The sequence below is a fragment of the Stegodyphus dumicola genome, chromosome 4 (genome assembly GCF_044657685.1).
Source record: "Stegodyphus dumicola isolate Sdum_Otavi_A_Nest chromosome 4, ASM4465768v1".
NCBI classification, from domain to species: Eukaryota; Metazoa; Arthropoda; class Arachnida; order Araneae; family Eresidae; genus Stegodyphus; species Stegodyphus dumicola.
This window is the reverse complement of record NC_140771.1, coordinates 146911287-146935794: the sequence shown is the minus strand read 5'-3', so window position 1 is coordinate 146935794 and position 24508 is coordinate 146911287. Positions and strand designations below refer to the sequence as shown.

The 24508-nt window shown below is 30.1% G+C and overlaps 1 protein-coding gene across 3 annotated transcripts in view; it reads left to right on the top strand.

Annotated features, from left to right (window-relative positions):
* The window catches only part of LOC118191355 (uncharacterized), a 45670-nt gene that overhangs the window by 6072 nt on the left and 15090 nt on the right, over positions 1–24508 (top strand). For all 3 annotated transcript variants that reach the window (XM_035362156.2, XM_035362155.2, XM_035362157.2), the window contains 4 exons: positions 7944–7998; positions 12341–12605; positions 21330–21552; positions 22779–23175. In XM_035362156.2, the coding sequence (XP_035218047.1) occupies positions 7944–7998; positions 12341–12605; positions 21330–21552; positions 22779–23175 (940 nt within the window). The remainder of the gene's footprint in view (positions 1–7943; positions 7999–12340; positions 12606–21329; positions 21553–22778; positions 23176–24508) is intronic.

Sequence of the window (24508 nt, the reverse complement as noted above, 5' to 3'; positions counted from 1 at the left end):
TAAGTGAAACTGGGGTTAATTTAGTGTAATGCTGCTGATACAATAACGGTGAAAATTTGTGGTTTGAAGGTGCTGTATATTTCATTGAAAGAAAGCGATGAATGTTCAGCAGATGTTTTCTGCTTATAAAATGGTGACAAAACATTTACTCATGAAATATATTAAAACGTTTTAATACCAGTATTTTTAAATTAAACGAATTAAAAAATAAAAAGAAATGACTTTTAGCTATAGACATATCTCAATAAAAATACAATTGTGTGTCTGCCAAATATTCCAGGTTTCAAATAAAGTTTGAAAACGAAAAATTTAAAGAAACTAAATGCAACAATTTTTATGTATGCCAATTAGATCATCTTCTATAACATTCCTTAAACTTTTGTCACGATATAATTTTCTGTGGTTGACATATGGTTTCATTTTTAATCGCATATTGTAGAGAGCATTTGGATTTTTCTAAAAAGGAAATATGAAAAGTCAGCCTTTGCCTAGAAATAAATCACATTTCCTTCCATTTGTAAGTTGGACTTACTGACCACTAAACCAAAGAGCACTTAATAGGAACCTTGATTCCCCCTTCTCCCTTTCCTTTTCTCTAAAAGGACCCCTCACGTTTTAGTTTAATAACCGTGTATCTACTCTAAATCTGTGTTAAGTAAAGCGCTACTGTATTTAAGTAAATACAAATTGTCTCCAAATTAAGGAAACATCAAATTTTCACAAGTATATAAGTTGAGATATCATACTATAATAATTCTCTCCTTTTATATGTAACATTATTGTTCTGTGTTTGCATGGTTCATATACCATGCCTTATATTTATTATTTTTATTTAATTTGTAATTTATGCATGTAACACAAGGTTTCGCCTGTAGAAAAATTAAAACATGTGTAATATATTTTAAAGTCATAAAAATGATCATTATACTTTAAAACATCATAGAATTATGTGTTATTATACTTTTTATGGTGTATGGAGTGTTATAATGTTTATGGTAACACTTACCTATGAAATAAGTAAAATGATATGACTCTTGCAACGATAATCTATATCAACCAAGAATAAATGAAACTTAGATTTTTTCCGATTATTCACTTTTTGGCTCTACTTTCAAAGTAGAGCCAAAAAGTGAATAATTTAAATTTCAGACCTATAAAAAAATTATAGATATACTAGAGTGAAACAGGAAGAAGGAATCAGTCGTTTTATGATTGGTTCTCTGCGAATAAAATTATCATTTTTGTCTATCAGAATATGTTTAGTAAGTAAAGATAAAAGGATTATCTGCATACAATCCAAAGTCCTTATGAACAAGATTCTTACTAGTAGTAGTTCATTGTACCGAATGACTTTTAAAGACATAGCTAATATTTTCCCGTGCAATACAATACCGCATCTCCTAATTCATACCTTTAAAGTTATCAGCCACCATCAAAATAGTCACAGACTGAAGTTGTTCACTTTATTTTCCGTGTGTAATCTTCTTTAACTATGGAATATCTCATGAAATAAGCATAGGGAAATGGTAACTATTCATAAGCGGTGGTGCTTAGTTCTATTTATTAGTCCAAAGGGATTTCAGTCCCGAAGGACTATTGCTTTCGTTTTGGCATTTTGCGTCGGACTCATAAACGTCGGTTCACTTTTCAAACTGTTGCCACAAAATGTTAGAGTCCTGCATTATATTTGAAGAAATTAAATAATGAAAAATCTGCATAAATGATTGTCTATTTCTCGCATTGTGATAAAACAATGGTACATAGAGCCATCGAATTTTGAATGACGAAATCCTACTGCGAATATGGACATCTGAAATCCCAAATTTGGAATTGGTTTTATTATAGATTTTATATTTTGTAAAACTTTAACGAATTTTTGATTTACAAACTCAATGCTTTAAAAGCGAGAAATGGCAACGTTATATAGAAAAAAAGTACTTTTATCTCCAGCTCGCGAGACTGCGTATATCGGAAATTCTAAAGATATGCTTAATTTAACATTATTTTGCGATATTTCTCTTGAACTGAATTTTATGGTTTAAGTGCAAAGAACATGATATTTAATAAATAAAGGTAACACTCAATACGTTAAAAAAACGCCCCTTTGGACGTAATTTAAAATCTGAAAAATTTCAGATTTTTTTTATTTATTTATTTTGATAGAAAGAAAGTAACTCTTATTAATTGAAAATTGTAAACGAGGTAAATGCTTGAAAAGTCATAAATGGATTTAAATACAGTAGAAAAAGACTTAAAATCGGTTAAATGAGAGACAGATATAACTGAGGATAACAAATGAGGAAATAAGTGTTAAAAGAAGTCCGATAACAAAAATTTATCAACAGTGAGAAAAGAAACTTTATTGGCTAAATAGTGAAACGCAGCTCATACATTTCAAAGAAATTTCTTGCAGATACTCACATTTTTATTTTGGAAAGAAGAAATAGTTCTTAAAGATTTTTAATTTGTAAACATCTCATTGATTTAGTCATATGTAGAAGGATAACGCTGATTTACAGGTCTCAGCATTTTAGCTGCGTTAACCTTGTTTTCAGTTCTAGAGGCAAAGTTTGCATGCTCTCATTACAAATGTTGTAAGAAGCATAAACAATTTATACGATTTTGTAAAATTAAAGCAACAGTTTAACTACTGCGATATAAAATACGCATGTACACCCGAATGTAAGTTATCGACTTGAGAATGTCAATTGATTTTATACTGTTTGGTGTTTCATTTTTTACACTAATACCGATACAAAATGGCGAAAATATCAAAAGAGAAAGTCATTGTTAATAATAAGTCAGTATTACATGTAAAAGCAGCTGACAATGAATGATTTTTTACTCTCACAGCGTAACGGGCGGTAAAGTATGGCAACGAATGAATCCTTTTTCAACCTTTATTTATATTCCGAATTTAGAGCTAACTTTTTTATTTTTTCATTTGTTAACATTATTTCAAAAATGAAGAGCTGAGTTTGTCTTTTTCCTTATTATTTGAAAAACGTTAGTTTTAATTTTTCACAATAAGTAAATTAGAACATATGTCACTTACATGCTGAAGCAAATATTTTATTAGTTAATGCATGTGAAGGAAATATGCGCATAACTGTACGCGAATCCATATATGGATATATATATGTGTGTGTGTAAGAAAATATGTAAAAGATTAAATTAGCAGCCTAAATTAATTTCCCTTTTCATTTAAAAATAGTAACTCCTCTCTGCACTGCGTCATTTCCAGAAAACTCCATGCCGTTATGACTCTTACATAATTCTGATGATGCAAAGGGAACTAAAACTCTGTAACAGCCAATAATAATTTTACGGCTGTGTTAATCATCCAATCAGAATTCTTTGAGAACCAAAGTTTGATTAACACGTTCAATTTTACCATTAGTTTGTGGTCTATTTGCAGTAGTTAGCAATTGTTTTACATTATGATTCCTTAAAAAGTGCTTAAGTTTTGAAGATGTAAAAGCAGCGTTCCTATCACTTAAAATCTTTTTAGGGACCTGAATTTGAAAAATTTGTTTTAAGCAATTTATATAAGTATCTGTAGTTACACTTTTAGAAGCAAAAGTTCATATATATCTAGTTACATGATCAATAATTATGTGAATATACGTTTTAGTAGAATTATAAATATTTAAACCACCTACAATATCAATAGATAATATTTCAAAAGGTTCACTAACTGATGGTAAATTTTGCATTAAACCAAATTTCTTTTGTTTTCTTTTCTTATTAAACTGACATACTTCACAATGTTTACAATAATTTCTAACATCTTGAACAATTCCTGGCCAATAATATTGTGGAGAAAACAAATTTAGCATAGATGATACACCAGTATGACCAAATTGTATATGGGCCTTTTCAAGTAATTTCGTAGGCAGAGACATGGCTATCACAATTTTGTACAATCCCTGTTTTTTGATAGTTAATACATCATTCATTTTCCTATACTTAGTATTACAAACATTATCTAAATTTTGATATTCTTTTATTTCTTCTAATGATAATAAATTAACTTGCAATCTTAAATGTTGACACATAGGATTTCTAGAGAGCATGTCAGCTTCAACATTAGTAGATCCTTTTTTATATTTTGTATCAAAATCATACATAGATAATTTTAAAGACCATCTAAATAGACGGCCTGTAGGGTGTTTTATATTTTTAAGCCAAACATGATCACTATGTACAGTAAAATGGTTACCATGTAAATAATAATAAAATTTATCAATTACATCAATAGTAGATAAACATTCCAGCTCAGTAATGGCAGAATTTTGTTCATAAGATCTTAATTTTCTAGAATGAAAAGCAATTGGATGTAAACTACCATCAGGATGTTCTTGTTTTAAAACAGCACCAACAGCTTCTTTGGAAGCATCAACAAATACATGACAGGGATATTTAGGATTAAACAAAATAGGTCTAGAAATCAATGAATCTTTTAATTTTTGAAAAGCTTTTTGACATCCATCAGTCCAATTATAAGGAGCATCTTTCTTAAGTAAATTTGTTAATGGGACTCTAATTTTAGCATAATTTTGAATAAATTTATGATAAACATTAATACTTCCTAAAAATCTTTGTAATTCTTTGACATTTTTAGGAGGTTGCAATCTCTTAATAACCTCTATATTTGATTACTGGGCTGGTATTTACCTGCTTGAATTTCATATCCTAGAAAGTTTATTTTTTCTTTAGCAAAATTACATTTAGATTGTTTTAATTTTATATTCTCTTTCTTACAAATATCAAATATTATTTTAAGATGATTTAAATGTTCACCAAAATTTGGAGAGAATACTATAATATCATCAAAATAATTTAAAGCAAATTGAATCTGATATTTGTTTAAAATTTGTCTAAGAGCTCGTTGGAAAACAGCTGGGGAATTTTTCCAACCAAAAGGTAATCTAGTTAAACTCATACAGTCCAAAATTTGTAGTGAATGCCAATTTTTCAGTATCCTTTTCATTTAATTTTATATGCCAATAGCCTGATGCCAAATCCAATGTAGAAAAGATTTTTGCATTTGTTAATTGATCTAATACAGCATCAATTCTAGCAATAGGTTCAGAATCAGTTTTAGTAATTTGGTTAAGCGCGAGGCCTTCCAGTTTGGTAAAATCAACAATTTAAATAAAGGATAATAAAGGTGAAACCATAATTTCTGACACTGTTACTCCGGTTATATTTATGGTGTTAAAAAAATAATTTATCAGTATGGAAATTAGTATCATAAGTATTTATGTGCATTACATTTAAGTATAAGTAATGATTATGTAAACGTTTTGTGATATCAAGAACCTTCCCTGAAGAAATATATGTGAACTCTCAAAACAAAACGATTTTTGGACTGAAATGCTGACAAATTCAATAGAACTCTAAAAATTTTTAATTTATTTTAGAAAATTGGTATTTATAAATTTTACTTTTATAGAATCAAAATTTTATCATTTATGTTTTTCTTTTTCATTTGCTAGTGCTTTAACGCTTTTTCTTTAAAAAGGCTTCTCTGTCGCTACGCCTTTGTCTTCTTGAAGGGGGGAATATGTAAGAAAATATGTAAAAGTTTAAATTAGCAGCCTAAATTAATTTCCCTTCTCATTTAAAAATAGTAACTCCTCTCTGCACTGCGTCATTTCCAGAAAACTCCATGCCGTTATTACTCTTACATAATTCTGATGATGCAAACGGAACTAAAACTCTGTAACAGCCAATAATAATTTTACGGCTATGTTAACCATCCAATCAGAATGCTTTGAGAACCAAAACTAACTCCGTCTGACTTGAGATTTCATCCTGATCAATACGCCCTTGCTTTACGCTTTGGCCCAGCTATACTGCTGTCTGTTTGCTCTGCTTTCTTGCTACAAAATTATCAAAAATGTAAGCCTTTTGGAACAGGCGCATTTAACGTGCCGACTTGTGTGTAGCCGCAACATGTTGCCGAAATGTATATATATATATATGTGTGTGTGTGTGTGTGTGTAATATATTCAGGGAGCAGGAATTTTGCTAATCCACAATGACTAACAAATTGGATGCGAAGGCATATTCGCGCACAGTTATATATGTGTGTATGTATATATACATATAACATCACGCTAAAGCTGCAAAGTAAACATCAGCACGTGATGTGTGTATAACATCATATATATGTAACATCAGCAGCATAGTGCACGGAAATAATATTGAGATGATTTAGTTCTAAATATAAAAGAATTTTGTGATACTGTAATACATAAGTATCTTTATCAGTATTTTAACGTATCTTAGTTGACGGTGTTCATTTACATTTTTTGAAAATTGTTTGGTATCTATGCTCAGTTTCACAATGACGCTAATCTTTACATTAAGAAGCATTTTGGTATAGCAGCCAAATTTCATAATTTTACAAAGTAATTTATTGTTTTATTAATCTAGTTTAAAATTGAGTAGGCTTAATACAGGTGGCTCATAACCCATAATAAAGCATTAGCATTGCTCAACTGTGTGCAAAGTGTTGTTATTTATCCCAGTACTGTCTCATGAATGGTAGCTTTAAGCCATCAAACAACAATAACTGAGAGAAAGGGCTAAATGATTTTGATAAAATGTAATTGCTTATAAAGCATTTTGAATCATAAAAGTTGTTAAAAATTACAGCTACCGATGAGATCATCATTCCTATAAATCTTACAGTTTCAACATAATTTTCTTAGCAGAAAACTGCTACTTTTTTGATAATCTAAAGAAGCTCTTAGAATTATTGAAAATATCCTACATTTTTTATGTAAGTGAATTGCCAGCTAGTTGAATGAAATCGCTTTCTTTGAATAGTAAAATACAGAATCAAAGCAAAATAAAGAAATTTTCGAGAGTATAAACACGAAAACCAGTTTTAAATGAAGTTGAGAAACGGAGTTAGCCTTAGTAAAATCTCGCTGCTGAGTTTATACTAACTTTATAAATTTAATAAACTTGAAATAACTTCAGAAACTAATAACTGAATTAGCTAAGGTTTAGCTGCTTTTCAAAAACTGTATATGACATAGAAAAAATCTGAGCCATACTGATTTATCCTACTTCCTACTTTATGGAATTATTAACGATGATGAAAATTAAAATATAATAGTATTTTGTCTTATTCATGGATGTGATTTTTTATGCATACTAGATCTTGTACTTTCATTTTTATGCAAACAAGATTTACTACGCTTGAAGTCTATATAGAAGATATTTGCATTTTATTAATGTAGATTGTGTTGCCTTAATTAATTAGCTGTTTCAATGATTTGTACACTGCAAAGATGATGCAAAGGATAAATCTTTGCCTATCCACTCGATGTTATGTCCATGAAAGATTTTGAACAGAAAATCAACGTTGAAGCTTGGAAGATAATTACATGATGTTTAGATGGTTTGGTGACATGATAATACGGGGATAACGTAAATTTCTCCAAGCATTCTTGAAACAACTCCTCAAATAAATACATTTCAGTATGAAAACGGCAAAAGGAATTATTGTTTTAAAGAAAAATCATAGAAAAGAAGCTCAGAACTTATTCTTAGAATATGCTTAGAATACTCTCTTCAAGAAAATGACTTCTACGAATGGTTACTTAAATGCAAATTCTCATGATTATCTATTAAAAAATAAGTGTTTTGAGAGCTCATAATTGCCCAGTAATTCGTTGGATGGCTTCATTTTGCATCAAACTGCCACTAGCTGCAAACTTTCTATATTACTATATACTATATACTATAGCTAACAGTTATTGCTTACTATAACCTGTTATTTAATGTAAGTACCTGTTATTTAATTTAAGCTTTACTGATAGAGTGTCTGACGAATAAAATGTTAAGATATATCAATTAGTTTTTATTTGACAGTTTAGTACTTTATCATTCTGTTGTTAATAATGTATTTCTTCATTTTGCAGGGTACTGTGCCAGGTTCAGATAAATCTTCAGAAATGAGTGATAACAGAATTAGAAGTAAATATTTTTTATATAACCTGTGTTTTAAGATTACCCTTAATCCAATTTCTATTTATTTAGCTTAGAATTCTGGTCACTTCTGCATTCAATGACTTATTTTCTTAATATTTTTAATTATTTTTTCCATGTATAAAAATAACAAATAAATCTATTTTAATGAGATGAAAAATACAAGATATTATTACAAACTAAAGGAATGATGAATTTAAATCATATATTTGAAAAGTTGCTCTTAGGACCTGAAGGGAATACATCTTTTATCTTACATTATAAAATGTTAAGAAAGAAAATAAGGAAAAAATCTGAATATCCCTCTTCTGTCTTATAATACTAATATTGGTTTGTATTCAGTAATGATCCTAAGAGAGGTTTTCAAAAAATGCCTTTTAAAAATAATATCTTATTACTAGTTTGCAATCCGTTATTCAATTCCATAATCATTTTTAAGTACTTTATAAACAGCTTCTTAAATTTTTTCCATAAGAAGAACTATAAATATTATATAATTTTAATAATAAAATGAGAAATCATTGATACAGTTCCGTATTTTTTATTATTAATATGTTACCTTGAAATCATTTCTTACATATTAATCATGAATTTTAAAATCGTGATGTAAAGACAGGTTGATTTAGTAATTATCATTGTACATTCGTTAACCATTTTGAATCCATTATTTTCTCTTTTTCCGAAAGAAAATAATAGTATGTCATAAATAAAAGAAATGTATTTATCTATAAAACTCCAAAACCTTCCCAAACCATATTAAGGAGAATGTACATTAGTGAATATTCACTGGTACTCAAATGGATAAAATGATTTATCCTGGCAAGGGGAACTTGATGTTAAACTATTAATGCTTACTTGAAAATAATGTTAGACCAAATTAGTATACTTCTGTTATAGCATCTGCAATTATTAAAGTGACATTCTACAGCCTGTAAAGTCATTTATATAACCAGATGTAGATCTAAATTTTGGGTTGTATATCGAATTAATGACATTTTAAAAGATACACTCTATTACATAAAACGCGATATACAAAGAAGGTTATATCTGAATGGAACGAAAATTTGTAGATATGATGTATATGTATTGAAAACGAAACCGTGAAATTGAATGTTTCATTCAGGAAATACAGTTTCAAGACGAAATACCCAAGAATGCGTAGCTGTTATGATGCAAGCTGTTATGATGCAAGCTGTTATCCTGTTGGGCAGAGTGATTCGTAGTGTTGGCGGATATCCTTCCGAAGCGCACTGCAATTTAATATCCAGAATAATAAAAACATGGGGCACCCGTGATAAATTTGAATAGGTAATGGCTTGCAATTAAATTAATAGATTTCGTTATTTAGGCGGCCCATGCTTTTATTATTCGGACATAAAACTGTAGATGAATTGTATAAGTAGAATTATTTAATCTGTTTTCCCCATTAAACTATAGGTTAAATTATTTTCTCCTTTTGGGGCATTAATTATCATACCCGTTTTAAATAAAAGCTTGCTGTATAAAAACCGTTTCTTTAACTTCACTTTCATTTTTTCATTGCCTCAGTTCGCTTTATCATTGATGAAATTTTTAGTCATTATTAAAACAGAAGCAATAAAAAAAATAAAAATCTGAGATTTTAAATTACTTCCAAAGGGTTATTTTTTTTACATTTTGTGTGTTACATTTATTTATTAAATATCATGTACTTGAATCATAAAATTCATTTCAAGAGCAATATCGCAAAGTAATTTTAAATGACCATAGCTTAAGAATTTCCGATACACAGTCTCGAGCGCTGGAGATAAAAAATGTTTTTTTCTGTACAACGTTGCCATTACTCGCTTTGAAATCCTTGAGTTTGTTAACAAAAATTCGTTAAAGTTTTTACAAAGTATGAAATCAATAATAAAACAAATTCCAAATTTTTTCTTTAAATATAATATAGGGCAACAATATTTGGTCGCAACAATTTGAAAAGTGAAACAACACTTATTGTGAATCGACTCAAAATGCCAAAACGAAACCAATAGCCCTTCTGAACAAATTAACCCTTTGGACCAATTATAATAAAATTATGAAATAAAGAAAAATATTTGAACACCTAAGAATGAAGAAATCGCTTTGAATATTTAGTTTCGGAAATTTGACGTGAAAACAACATTGCAAACACTGAAAAAAGAAACGAATGTCACCAGTTCGTCATTAAGTGCGCCAAGTTACACTTCAACACATTTTTAAAAAATCTGATGTGTACACCACATGACTTCCTTGTACGGAATATTAAATTATACGCATTTTTTCTTGCATTTCATTTAAACGTATTGGATTGAATTAAATCTACTTCGCCGACAGCACATAAACCACAATAGAATAAATGCATTCTTTAAAATTCACTCTAGTATTTTTTTACCATAGCGACACTGTGGCGCTAGATTCACTTAACAGTTATTATATTTCGTTCATATTATGACTCATAATGCACAAAATTTATATCACTTAAAGAATAGAATTATCTAATCGTTGCCACATGTTCTATTCAAATACTATAACCTGTATTTTATATAACCTGTGTTTTAAGATTACCCTTAATCCAATTTCTATTTATTTAGCTTAGAATTCTGGTCACTTCTGCCTTCAATGACTTATTTTCTTAATATTTTTAATTATTTTTTCCATGTATAAAAATAACAAATAAATCTATTTTAATGAGATGAAAAATACTAAGAATAAGCTAGAAAGATGTATAAAAGAAATTAAGCAAACAAAACAAAAAAGAAACAGTTTTTCACAGACGATTGAGTATTTCTCATTCAATTAATTCAGTTCTCACTTCGCGAGAAGGCAAAAATACATAAAAACTCAAAATATCTATATTAAAAATTACGAAGTAAATCTTAAACACTTATTTCCTCGAAAAAATTCCAGAAAGGATTAAGCATGATTTAATAAGCAATAATAAATGAAGGCGTTATCTTTGTTGTTGCGAAGCTAAGTTTCTCTAGATTTGCAACAAATCCACTAGTCTGCTGTTTCAAATGTAAACAATCAATGGCCGCCAAAAAAAAAAAGGCTTAGCGGCACTTAAACAACTTTAAAATTGTTGATAATTCTAAAAATATTGCATACAGATTTACTAAAGGCATAAAACCTTAACCGGAAGATAAAAACAACATAATTCAATCATTTTTAAAGCAAAAAATGTACAATTTACGAACATATACGAGTAAAGAAACTGAGATCACCGAGCCGGCTAACAGAGTGGATATATACATAAATATATTTATATACGTTTGGTGCGGCCGATTGCAACCAAAATACGAGGTGCACATCTACATGTTATAGCAGCCCTATATACAAAATTTCAATGTTCTGAGGCTACTCGTTTTTGAGTTACGCGAGATACGTACGTACGTACATACGTTCGTACAGACGCCAGGAAAAATTCTCTTCATAATTAATTTTAAAGCAGTTTTATAATTTTTTTGAAGGAAAAGAGTATTTTATTCTGTCCTTACGTACAGATATCACGCAAAAACATCGTTAAATTGCATTCGATAGAGGTCAAAATGGATATTTTCGTTGAAATATGCTGCCTGAAACTTTTCGGGATTATAATACTTCCTTTTTACTTCGTGCAAGGAAGAAAAAATTAGAAAGCCTCTCAATTAATATTTTTTATCATTCTTATTTTAAAAGAGGGCAAATAGTTTGTTTTATAATCTGTAAAAATTTTAAAACATTTTATATTCGATATATTTTTTGATGTTGAAATTTTAAGATCCTAAACGTCAAATAGTCTAAAAATTCGTACGATTTTCAAAAATTCAGAAATTAAATTAAAATGTTCATACTTTCTCATTGAAAAATTTTTCCCACTGTGTTCAATGCTGTAAACAATAAAATTCTGATATATTTATTTTTTTCGTTAAACGAAGGTATGTGTGACAAATCGTTTAAACATTAAGTAAAAATGTATAAATCTACTTTTGAAAGCATCGCTTCATCACATTATATTGCTATCCTAAAACAGTGTTATATATAAAATAACAACGCAATAGCTTATCATGAAGTAGGTTAAAAATCGAAGACAATATTCCAGCCACAGTAAAACGTCATGAGTAAACTGAAAAGTTTGTGAAAACCTGTAAGAAAGCTTTTATCTGTCTGCTTATGAATTTGTGATATATTTATTCAAAGTTAAATCATTTATTGTTGATTATGTAATGCAATATACGAGTGTGCTGCAACCCTCCTGGCTGATAATAAACGGCCTCGTGGTTAAAAAAAACGCAGCACACCCAACATTATTGACGATGATATGATATGTTAACATAATTTTGTTTAGATTCTACTGAAGTGATAGTGGAAGAGGACGGAGAAGAATTTGAGACTATTTTTTACCACGGTTCAAGCATCACTCAGGAATCGAATTCCATATATGAATGTCAAAATGACACAAAACCTGTCTGTGATGAGGTCGACAAATCAGATTCGATAAGCCTTACTCCTATGAATATAAAATTAGCACAAGCAACGACAGAGTATGGCGGTCTGTTATCTCCCGATTTCTTCCAGAAAAATTTTGATATTTCGTCTTCTGCTTCATCTAGGTAAAACCTCATTTTAAAAAAAACTTATTGTGCTAATGCGCCTACATATAGCGTAATTTTATATATTCGCAAATTACAATAATATGGCGCAGTTTCATTAGTCCATATGTAAAATTCATGATGATGTAAATATTTTAATCATTTTTATTCTATTTTAGTTCTTCTGCATTGTAGCATTTTGTATCGTTTCATTTATTTAGTATTTTAGAATGTTAATTTTATGGTTTATTTTGTGTTTAATATCTGTGGCACATGTCTTCTATTTAAGGGTTTTTTTTTTTTTTTTTTTTTTTTTTTTTTTTTTGTAACGCTTTTAATTATAAGCGTAATGCCTTTGGAATTATAAAAATAGCTCAATTAGAACTGAAGATATGGACAACTTTGTCCCTAAAGACCTTATGCACTTGCTTTTGAATAACGATATCCGTAAAATGTCATTATGATATCGATATATTTTAAAATCAAAAAGTGAATAAAAGTTTTATCAAATGTTTGTTCTAAGTTTCAGGTATTTTCCTAGTACTTTACCAAACGCTAATAAAATTTTTATGAGATAAGACGAAAAATACGGTATCTTATTCTACAGCTAAAAGTAATATTGCCGTTTTCACAAGAAACATTACACAGTTTTCAGCAGTACCTAGATTCAAATTTGTGTTGAATTCGGCTTGTCTAATAAATGTTTTTATGGCTTGTTATCAAATGAAATCAGCAACGAGACAGATTGCATAGTCAGTTAGTGAAGTAGTGAAATCTAGGTAGAGAAAGAGATATATTAAATACGAAAACAGTCAAACTCAAGTGACATAAAGTGATGACAAGACCGTAAACTAGCATAATGTAACGTTTTGTGCATTAATAAGTGTTGCAAACGGTTTTTAGATCTTCACATCTGCATCATGAACGTCTTCCAGTAACATTCTGTCTTGCTACCTGTGATCATTTTGTCACGAATGTTTCTTTATTAATCTTACAACTATCTTAAAATACATTAACTATTAGGTTTTATGTTGTACTAAGTTTTATATTTATTTATACTCTCTTGCCTTGTGTTGTTTTCCATCACAAATATTCTCTCAGACCAGATAGATATGTAAATGGAAGTTATCGACGAGTTAAATACATAATTGTAGCTCATACTGCTACAGAAAAAGTAGATCCGGCCATTTAATTACCCAGTAATCAAGCTAGGTAGTTCTTAGAATAGTTAGGTTGTTCTTGTTAGAGATTGTTTGCTTCCGTTCTGAAATAGATTAACTTTCTTTGTACAAGCCCAGTTCCTTGTACAATTTAGTTCCGACGCCTATTCATATCATTCAGACATAGATGCAATTTGCTGAGATGCTTTTTTAAACAGGATAAATGTAAATTACGGTTTCATCTTAAATCCGCTTTCATTTCTCAGAAAATGATGCAACGTCCGATCGCAGAGCTTTCCTGTTTAAAATTAAATTATCTTATCAAACATACATTTGTTAAACGTTTTATGCATTTAAGCAATCAGTTTTAAATGCGTATAACAGGGAGGGGAGAACGAGAACCAAATATATTTATTAAAGTTTTCAAATCAATACAGAAATTGAAATTTAATGTTCGCAAATGTACACTTTATCATAACATTTCCATTCGAGAACGTATACGTCTAATAAACAAGATGAACACAACAATGGAAACACCAAACATCTCAACCAATTATGTTTACTAATGCCAAGCTAATCCAAAAAAAAAAAAAAAAAAAAAAAAAAATTGCTGAAGCCCAATTAAATTTTGAATAATTGCTATTTTTAAATAACACCTAAACTATTATCATTATTATTATATTATTGAAACAGAAATATATCATCAAAAACCGCATTAATCAAGGGATCAATGCATAAAGGTACGAAATGCAGCCACTAAATTTAATCTAATTTAACCTCAGAAATCCGTATATTAAAGGTATGAAAACATAAAACACAGTGTATTGACGATATTAAGAGGTTTTTCTCTTTTCTCACGACGTGCCTTCATGGTGTAATTGGAAGTATATCCGGCTGGCAGTCAGGAGGTTAGGAGTTAGGATCCTGATGAAAGCATAGCTGATCCCTTATGTTTCTTGGCTTTCCGTCCCCCCCAAAAAAAAATTCTAAGTGGCCTTTGAACTAAATTTTGGACTATAGATTGTTGTCTCTATATTTGGTGGCTGAGTTTCCACCTTCCAAGTAGCCCTTTAATAGAGGAGAATATAAGGGATGTTTCTCTTTCTTTACCATGTGCCTTCGTGGTGTAAATGGAAGAACGTCAGGCAAGGCCGGATCAACCAATTTTAGAGCCCTAGACATTTTTTCCTACCGGACCCCTCCATACAAGAAAGAGATCACACAAAATATACTCATAAATTAGAAAATGAAAACATAAATAAATAAATGCATAAAAAATGTTCCTGAGATAATTGTAAAGCTAATACATATGTTAATTTTTATTGAAAAATTAATTTTCTATGTAAAGCAAAACCAAAAGTTTTAGTTTTTATTCCAATTAAATAAAATTATATAGAAATGTATAATTTTATCGTATTCAAAAAACTGCAATATCTACTTCTGAAGATGCGTATAATTGTGTATCAATATACCAATAGAGTTAAGATTTTTTTTCACAAATCGCATAAAAACAATAGCGTTTAAAATTTTCTTAGCGATTATATGAACCATATCTTAGTCATCATAATAAACTTCATCAAAAACTTATCTCCTTTTTTAGGGCCTTTTTTACTAGGAATAAGTTTATCTGAGCGGTTAATGCCTCTTCTTCCTTCAAATTTATTTTTAGAAATAAATTTCTCAATTTATGAACATAATTAAATAAAATTATGAAAAGTATTTGCCATAAACGGGATTGACACAGTAGCATTTTGTATGGACTTACTGCTTGCATATATTCTGCAAAGAATTTTACCCCAAATAACCGTTAATAAAAATGAATTCTAAATTACTAATTTTGTTTTGTTATTTTTCATGATTCCATTTTTAGAGAATATTTCTGAGATCAGACCATTTTTATTTGGTTGAGCTCAATCCGAATAGCCTTAATTGAATCAGCTGTACAAGACCATCTAACGGTATATATTTTTTTAACAGTAAAATGTTTATTATTTGCCGCAAAGCAATTTTCTAAACCTTTCTGCCTGTGAGTATGCTGAAAGAAAGGTATAAACATTCTCCAGTAAATTAAAATATACTGTTGTTTGTAAACATCACTATCACTATTTGCCATCAAATTCGACAAATCTGAAGCACAAGTAACGTAATCGGCTGTTTGACTACATTTTTAATGCTTTTTGAAGCCCACTGTATTTTCCAGACATATTTCCCGTAATGTCGCAGGTTTGTCCTCTATAGTTGAATATAAGACTTAATATTTCAAGATTCTTTAAAACTTCATTTTCTGCAGATTTTCTTGTTCGCGGAAAAAATAGGGGAAAATCAAAAAAATCTCTATACTTGGATTCTATCTTCTGACAAATAACACAATATAAACGTTAATTGGTCTACATATGCTGTAACAGTTAGTTACAGTTGAAAAATATTTGCTATCACTTCTGATATTTTTTTTCACCATTTGTAAGAATTCATCACAAATGGATGACGAAAGGTGACTCAGGTTGCCCCTTCCAGTTGATCTAAACTATTTTATACGCTATCTAAACTATTTATTTATACTTAAAATCTCATCAAATTCTGTAAGATATTTCGGAGCTCCTACATAATTTCCACTATGCGAAGCAAAATTGCCACGAAATGCAAGGAATTGTTTAGCCAAAAATTTTATTGTTGCTACTACACGTAGCAGTACTTTTCTTTTACATTTTTTTTCTTCTAAATACATTTTTAATGTAACGTTTGTTTGTCCCTCAACTAAATTTCACATTATAAAAATGTTGACAGAATGCCTACGATCAGTAGAACTTTCGAGTTATTTGCATTTTTTCAGTCCGAGTATCCTTCCATAAAAATTATTTGTTCATCGAAAATATCTTGCAAACATAGCAGTAAATTACTTTACTTCTTGGGTAGTATATTAACCATTTTCGCTCAGTTTTTCACTGTTTTCTTTGTTGCAAATAAAAATATTTTTCTTTAATGACAAAGTTTTTCCACATTCTGTCACTATATTTTTAGCGGATGTAAATTTTCACGTTGACACGTACGTTAAAAACTTATGTTTGGCACATTAAAATCTTATGCCTCATGCACGTGAAGTGGGGGTGAAGTGTGTACTGTGGTTAGCTATAATGCTTTTACTAGATTTTCGCACCATGCATTCCATTTCCAACGTCACGCCCAGCAGTTAGTCAACATTGTTTACGTACAGTGGATAATTTATAACAGCACATACAAATATGAAAAAAGCAGTAAATTTTAATAGGAACATTTCCTCCCTTCTTACATTTCCCCCCAAAAGGTCCGGCCCTGACATCACTCAGACAATCGGGATATCTCCAACTTGAGTCCGGGCGAAGGCACTGCTGAATCTTTATCCTTTTCGGCTTTAAAAAAAAAGTTCATAATTTGTCTAAAAAGTTGCATTTGTAAGTATTTTTTATTAGATACGTTTAAAACATTTTCCCTTATTTGATATGTGTCAGTTCCAAGTATGTAAAAAGAACTGTATGTGAAAACCAGGGGTATAATAGAGGTTTTTGATTATACCCCTTAGTGCCAATGCAGCGAATATCAAAGCTTAGCGCTTTCTTTGATTAACAAATTTATTTCCTTCAATTATTATAAACCTTTCGTTATGTCATCATTTCTGAAATCAAATATAATATTATAGTAGAAATGGGAAGAAAAAAGAGCAAAGGGATCACTTTAGATATCCAAGTAAGACTGCTCAAAATATTTAAATGTACTGAAAATGAAACAAATTTTAAACAGAAATCAGATTTTACAGATTAAAGATACATGCTGTTTTGGCCAAATATGAAAGTACACCAGTGATATTGCTTATACCAGTGGTCTGAAACTCAAATTTCATGCGGGTTGAATGCATGATTCGAAAATAGCTGATGGACTACATTTTTTAAGCAAAGTGGATTATTTAATTAACAAAATGCAAACTAAAAACAGTTTGAACTAAATATTTACCAAAACCTACTCAAATAATAAAAAAGCAAAGTAAAATTTCAAATTTACATGTGTATTCTACCTGAAAAATAAAGTTGGTAACTACAAGACATTTTTGTGATTACAGTTTGTAATTCGAGCATACTTACAGCTAAATATTAGTATTTAAGACTCACTTTTGTTTCAGATAACTCTAATATGTTTAAATAATAGTTAACTAAGTTACTTTGATTTAAACTATGGATAAACAAGTTACGAAAACTTTCCAAATTTTCAAAGAAACCTTTTCTGAGATAAAATTTGAGGATAAATAATGACAATCTAGTCTCTTTCTCTTACTTATTAGATTTTTCTTTGGGACATAAGTTAAAATACGTATATTTGTATGAAAATAACTAAATTTTCTTTATATCTTACTACAACTTGACACTTAATGGCGTTTTCATCCCGATAAAGATTGTAGAAAAATTGCTAAAAACTATCTTCAAAACGAGTTGATTTATACATAAATTTATTCAAAACAAAGCGATTATTCCTAGTAAAAAAACGTTACTGATCATATTTATTTTTTAAAAATATGAATAAAAATTATTCAAATTTGTGTCTTCAAATATTTGAATACGATCTATATGATACTGTAAATTAATTAGCTCAGTTTGTACATTTCCTTCTGCATTATTCAGGTTCGTTTTTAATGGTTATAAAAATAATGTAAGCTGGGACATCAAATAACGCGGTCACGCAAAACTGTTTCGGGGATCGCCAGTTTGAGACCACCAACAACCAACTTGAATTTGGAATTTCATATGAAATTGAACAGTAATTATAGTTAAATTTTAACAGCTATTCGTTATTATATCAAAACGACATAGAGAAATTTCACTCAATTATAATAATAGGTAAAGATTTTTCCCTTCTGTATCTGAGAAGAAAAAATCTAAACGCGAAAAGGGTAATGTAACAGGTAACAAAAACTGATTCGAAAATTTATTCCTATTTTTAAAATGCTAAATTGGAGTGATTGCAAATGCAGATGAAGATGCAGTTGTAAAATTTTCCCCTGAATCACGTCATAAACATTAAATTATCAAATAATAATATAAATGATCCTGAGATCATGAGAGTCATAAGAAACGATCAATTTTCTGATAAACAGAACATTTTAAACTAACTTGGCAGAATTGTCGGTTAATTTACCTCGTTTATACTTGTACATGCTTTTTCCTCCGTTGAGATCAAAAACCATTATGCGTTTTGCGGCCTATCTGCAAGAATGGTACAGTGAATATCTATCTCTGAAATGAGATTAAGATGGCTGATATTTAATTTAGCTTTTATTTATTGCGCTATGTTGGCGTGACTTTGGTTCAAACTTCCTGACGCAGGCAAACATTTGCTCATTGCTTTTAGATCCGCATTTAAAGATCAACATTTAAAAGAAGTTCATTTTTTTTCGAATAATGATAATAATTTTGTATATATGCCTGTTCATATCTCTGTTTGGAAATTGTGGTATGTGTTCCCTATGCAGGACACACGATAATAACATTTTTTAAGGTCACATTCACGTAAGATTTTACTTTGGGTTTCACAATAAGGCATCTATCTATAATAATCAGTGTTTTATGAGAATATTAACAGATTTCATCTATGTATGGATGGATGGATGCAATTTTAAAAATTATGCTTGGCAAAGCAAAAAACAAAATTCGGTTTTTCAAACAACCGCTTCATTAAGTCGAAAAAAAAATGAAAAACTGAATTTTTTAAATTAAATTATTCTGCATTTCCACAAATTATGTTATTAATGCAAATAGTTTGTACATTTGTACAAATAATATAATGCATTTGTATTCCATTGTTAGTAAAAAAATTCAATCTACACCAAATTTAATTAAAATTTTTATAATAAATTATATGTTTATATGCACACATAGACTCCCACGCATATATAGCATATCAAAATCAAAAGCAAAAAAAAAAAAAAAATATTAAATTAATAAATATTATTAATATCGCTCAAAATGCGAATTAATGAGTAGGGAGTAATTAATTAGGAGAGAAGCGAAACATGTAGAATTAATAGCAATATTTTGGTTGATAAATCTACATATATATATATGATATTTTAGACGCTCGCAAGAGTGGTGCATTGATAGAATTTACCAGAGAGAGAACTTGGTGTATTAATAGAATTTAGATCCACTTTTTAATCACAGCTGAGAAAAACTGTTGCGTAGATCTGACTGGAGCGAAAATCATTACTAGCTTGCTGGTTAAAATATAATTTTTAATTTGAACGGAAATAATATTGAAGAATACATTTTTTCTTAAACTGGTACAACAGTAAGGGTGTTAAATATGCTCCGTAACTTTTATATACGCAGCTTATGTTCTAGATAATACAGAGAGAAGCTTAGCGGTTTGGCAGAGCAAGTGATGAAAGAGCGATACGTATTAGCTGCAGTCGTATTTATAAGCTCGGAAAGTCTGCTTTAATCCTGAGCAGCGACTGAACAGAAGTTTTTCGCAGTGCAGAGAAATGGCAGGGAAAAAATGATGTAATATGTTACAGAGTGACGCAAAATGTTTCATATGGTATCGTTGAAGAGAAGATGTGTTTAATTAAAAATTGCGAACTTAAAGATCTATTGCCAATTAATTCCAATTAAGTTTAATAATTTTGTTTCATATTTTATATTTTACACCCACCCACACACACACATATATATTTATATACACACTTTTGACTGCAATCTTCCCATTTTCGTTTTCCTTGATTTTCAGCCAGAAATAATTATAAAATTATGAAATTTTACTCTGAGCATTTTTATCATTTTAATTTTCTAAATTTTGTCAAAAAGAGAATGGAATTCTCTCCATTTGCACCCCCTTCCATACAATTTTGGTTTTCTTGGTCAACAATAAATCAGAACACTTCTTTCATTACATTTCTCTCCAATTCAGAATTTTGTGATAGCGACAAAAAGTAATTTGTATTCTCCCATCTTCGAATATAGCAACTCTAAAGGTCGTTAGACCGGTATTGCAAACTAACTTTCCTTTTTGAACAGTAAAATGGCTACTACAAAATTTAGCAAGCGTATCAACAGTAAGTAAAATTTAAAATTCATTTTGGCCCATGAAAAAATTAAAATGTTACATACGACATTACTTAAGTAGACTAATATCTTTCTAATAATTGAGTATTGTGCTTAGCGTATTATCTGACAAAATAACTTATTTGATCTTTATTTGAAAAAAAGACGAAACACTCTCAGTTTCGCTTTTGTTGATTGATAGTAGATTGGTTTGTTCCTCTTGACAAGTCAATAATATGGAATCAATGACTATAGCTACTTTTTCAGTATTTTGGATTTGAATTTAATATTTGGAACTTTTACGGTTGAACGAATTTTCTATTACTGCAATAGAAATAAAGATAATTTTGAATACCGAATTGGAAAGCTACTTAAAATACTTACTAAAGTTTCTTCTAATAATTCATACCTTAATTAAATTTCCTTTCCTTCTTCTAATAGTAAATTATATGTATATTATAAAAATAATGCTATTTCTTTGCCTCCTTGTGCAAACTTAACTTTTCTTACTTTTTATGCAGATACAGTGATTCTTCATCTGGTATTGGAAGCAGTTCTGAGTCACCAGCAGGTCAATTAGAACAAACTCAAAAACAAAAAGCTGCAAAACTGCCCTTTGTTTTTCCTAAAGTGGCCACTAGTGAATACAAAAAACCCAAAGGTTTCCAAGATAACTTATCTCATGTACTGGAGAGGGTAGAAATAATCGATAGCATTAAGGAAGAAACAAAAGAAACTACTTGGGTAAGTAGATTAGAAACATATCTTAAACTGAAAATGCTTGTTATATGGCCCTGAAAGACTTGATGCTAATTTAAAATTAAGCAGCACGTTTAATTTAGGGATTAGAGTATTTCAGATGCATTTAATAGATAAAATGATATTGCTAGTCCGACCCGAGTCTGAATCCCGGCAAAAAGGTGAATTCAACTCATTTCGTAGCCTCCTGCGTGTTTTGTTGAATTTTTCCAATTAAGAGAAGAATCATAGGACATGTTTTCTCTATCTAGTTAGTTTATTGTTTCCAAAGTTTTCAGAGCTTCCTGTTACTTGGACAGAGAAATTGTTTGTACCTTAGGGAGAAAAGAAGAAATCTGTGATGATTAGACAATTATTTAGATGACTTTTTTTCCCAGAATTGTCTTCCTAAAGGATTTTTAGAAACTGATTTTTATTTTCAGTAAACAAAGGAAAATGAGAGAAATTGATTAAGCTATTCTTAGTTCTGTTATCCGGAAATGAACCTAATATAATCTACAGTTCAGAGAGATTTATTCATGCAGTACTTGTAAAGTAGATGTATTAAAGTAATTTAAGCATATATCAACTCTTGTTAACAGCGCCTAACATTAAGTACTGTACAGGATCTTGAATTCGGCTTATTATAAGAAATTTAAGCTAAATTGGGTTTCAAGCAGAGACTTTGCACTTTGACGCTAACGACGTTTTTGCTATCTATGGTACTGTACTTTTAGATAAAATTTTGGACTAAGCAACAGCAACAGCAAGCTGTAACATAAGCACTTTCCAATAACAATGCCTTGTCTCACTTTAGAAACATTTTTAAACGTAGGCAAGAACAAATGACATTGCATAAATTTGAGTGAGAAGCCCTATGAGTGTCAAGCAGAGACGAATGGTGCTTCAGTTTGCGGACATTGCTGATGATGAACGGGTTTCAGGAACGACTTAAACTCTTAAACTGAGATTTCACTTCATTAGACTGAGTCCAGACGATAATTATAGTTTTAAGGACGTAATTTTAGGATGAAAACAAATTTGGCTTTTAGTATCTGAAAACATGCGCTGAAGTGTTTATTTTCCCCGCCAGTTTAAATGAGTGAACACCTCACAAATGATCTTCAAATTTCAATTTCATCAGCTCCTTTATAGACCATGTTGATAGTTATTGAATTTAAAATGCAATGCAGCTGATTTTCCATTAATAAAGTATCTGTTTTGTTTAACAGGAGGAGTGGCCAAAGAAATTTATAGAAGAAAATGGTTTCTGCCTCGGTGTTGAGCCAGGAAATTTTTACAAGAGCAGCACGGGCCCATTTTTCTACGTAGCCATGCCACATCGTTCCGGTTACGAAATTTTGGTAACTAATAATAAACAAGTAGCTTGCGATGTTGATATTTTTGTGGACGGAAAGCCAGTTGCAGCCCTACGTTTGTCTGCTGGTGACTCTCGTGCCATTGATGGGCCCACCTATGCTGAATTTGCTTTCAAACTTTTTCGATCCAAAGATGCGCCTCCAGGCTTGGGAGTAGTAGAAGGAAATATTGAAAATGGAGTTCTGAAAGCGGTTTTTACGCCACAGAAGGTCAGAACCTCTAAAGAACGAGCATTTTCGGAACCCTTAAGTAAGTACATTAAAAACTGACAATTAAAAAATATACACAGCAAATAATATATCCCAGTTTTTTCTATATTACACATTTATCATACAAAACCCAGCAGCAGTATTCCACTTGAGGCTGCCCTAAATGGTGATTTGATATAACGGATTTTTACGACTTCCCTGATATAATGATATCAAATCACTATATCGTTATACCCCTCATATAATGATATAGCGATCTGATATAATGCATTTTTTACAATGGGATGCTAGAGCAGGTTATATCTTGATGACTGACTGCAGATAATAGTAGGTTTTAGCATTACGTAATTTTTAAAAGTTTTAAATTTCTTGAAAAATTTTTAATTCTTTAAATTTTGTATTAATATGTTCTCATTTAATTATTTTTAATTTAAGGAATTCTTTAATTCGTTTTACAATTAGTCCAGATATAATTCAGAAACTTGTTTTATTAATTATTCATTCGGCTGCTCCTCGACAGAGACCAAAGAATTACAAAACATTATTTAATATTATGTGAATTTTGTTTTATTTTGCAATAATTTACTTCTATTTTAGCCATGATTTTCTTAAACCCTCGTACCTTGCATACAATTATAACAAATACTTAAATCTGCTATAATATTGAACACCGTAGAAAGATCTAATTAAACACATTAAAATAATATACGAGTTTATTATTAACTCTGGCACACACAAATTAATAAACCTTGACATATTTAGAATTAGAGTTATTTGATACAGTTAGTCATTAAAATACCGTTCTTTATGTAGAATAAGGCCCCTAACTAGAAAAGAATGATACTCGTAGTGTACATACCTTCTTTAAGGGGCTTGGGTTGCAACTAAAACATTTGCGAAACAGTAATAGTGCAATAATTCATCATCGTTACACACAGTTTTATTTAGTCATCGGATACCACAAACTGTTGGAACTCCACTTAAAAATTTTCCATTCTGAGCATAAGTCTATAGTGTCCATGAATGGAGGTCGTCCGCAGATGTCGATCGAAAATACCTGATGTGTTATCGTTCACCGATCGTTACATTAACTGCCTATAGGGTAGCCCAATAAACTGCCATATATAACAGACTGATCCAGAAGCAAAAGATCTTCTCTAGCTGGAATTGACACAGTCATACCGAAAATTTATATTTGAATAAACCATTTCAAGCGCGATATGCTTCTCACTCATTTCAATACGTAAGAACATAGCCTATCTGATGGTAGTTATTTTTCCCCTCACGTATCAAATCAAAAAGATAAATCAAAGCTCCTCTCTATACAGTAGTTGCCTTCGTATTTTTTACCCCAAGCATTAGGGCACAAGTCA